This window comes from Octodon degus, unplaced genomic scaffold (assembly GCF_000260255.1).
Source record: "Octodon degus isolate 3935 unplaced genomic scaffold, OctDeg1.0 scaffold00195, whole genome shotgun sequence".
Taxonomy (NCBI): domain Eukaryota; kingdom Metazoa; phylum Chordata; class Mammalia; order Rodentia; family Octodontidae; genus Octodon; species Octodon degus.
In genome coordinates, this window is record NW_004524771.1 from 1,997,381 (window position 1) to 1,998,687 (window position 1,307).

The window sequence follows — 1,307 nt, forward strand, 5'->3', positions numbered from 1 at the left end:
TAGATATCTTTTGGCATAATTGTTACACGTTTGGCGTGGATGGCACACAAGTTGGTATCTTCAAACAGGCCAACCAGATAGGCCTCACTTGCCTCCTGCAAAGCACCAATAGCTGCAGTCTGGAAGCGCAGATCTGTTTTGAAGTCCTGAGCAATTTCTCGAACCAGACGCTGGAAAGGAAGTTTGCAAATCAGAAGTTCAGTGGACTTCTGATAACGTCTAATTTCCCGGAGTGCCACAGTCCCAGGCCTGTAGCGATGAGGTTTCTTCACCCCTCCAGTAGAGGGCGCACTTTTATGAGCAGCTTTTATAGCTAGTTGTTTCCTGGGTGCTTTACCACTGGTGGATTTACGGGCAATCTGCTTGGTACGAGCCATGGTACTGGGACCTCCTTACCCCTTTCTCCTTTGGCTGGAGCTCAGCGAGCGAGAGGCGGCACTGGCGTTAGACAGTGACGGCAGCTCGGCGGCGGCTGCAAACACCACCATTTGTTAAAGAGACTATCTTTCTTCCAGTAAATGTGTTTGGCCCCTTTGTCAAAGATCAGGTGGCTGAGTGCGTTCTTAGAGGCCTCTGCATCTACTAATCTATTCCATGGATCCTCAGGTCTATTTTGTTGCTAATACCATGCTGATTTTATTACAGTTGCTTTGTAGTATAATTTCAAGTCAGGGATTGTAATGCCTCCTGCTTTGTCTTTGTTGGCCAGGATTGCCTTTGCTGTTCTAAGTCTTTTCTGGTTCCCAATAAATTTTAGGAAAATTTCTCTAGGTCTGGGAGGTATGTTGGTGGTAGTCTAATAGGGATTGCATTAAATCTATACAACAATTTCGGGAGTATGGCCATCTTCATGATGTTGGTTCTTTCTATGCAGGAGCATGGAACATCTTTCCATTTTCTGAAATCCTCTATGATCTCTTTTTTAAGAGTACTGTAATTTTCCGTGAAAAGATCTTTGTTTTCTTAGTAAGATGAATTCCAAGATATTTCATTTCTCGCAGGGCTATTGTAAAAGGTATTGAGTCTTTAATTACCCTCTCAGTTTGTTTGTTATCTGTGTAGGAGAATGCTATTGACTTTTGGGTATTGACTTAGTATCCTGCTATGCTACTGATTTTGTCTATCAATTCTAGTACTTGGTGGAATTTTTTGAGTCTTCCAAATAAAGTATCATATATCCCGCATCTGCAAATAATGATAGTTTCACTTCTTCTTTACCTATTCTAATTCCTTTTATTTCTCTGTCTTGTCTAATGGCTGTAGCTAATGATTCCAGAACTATATTGAATAGGAGGGGTGATAGAGGA

The 1,307-nt window shown here is 42.0% G+C and overlaps 1 protein-coding gene across 1 annotated transcript in view; it reads right to left on the reverse strand.

Moving 5' to 3' along the window:
- LOC101585407 (histone H3.3-like) overlaps positions 1 to 377 on the reverse strand; it is a 5,813-nt gene extending 5,436 nt beyond the window's left edge. The window contains exon 1 of the mRNA XM_012517588.1: positions 27 to 377. Coding sequence (XP_012373042.1) covers positions 27 to 377 — 351 coding nt within the window. The remainder of the gene's footprint in view (positions 1 to 26) is intronic.
- Between the last annotated feature and the right edge of the window lie 930 nt (positions 378 to 1,307).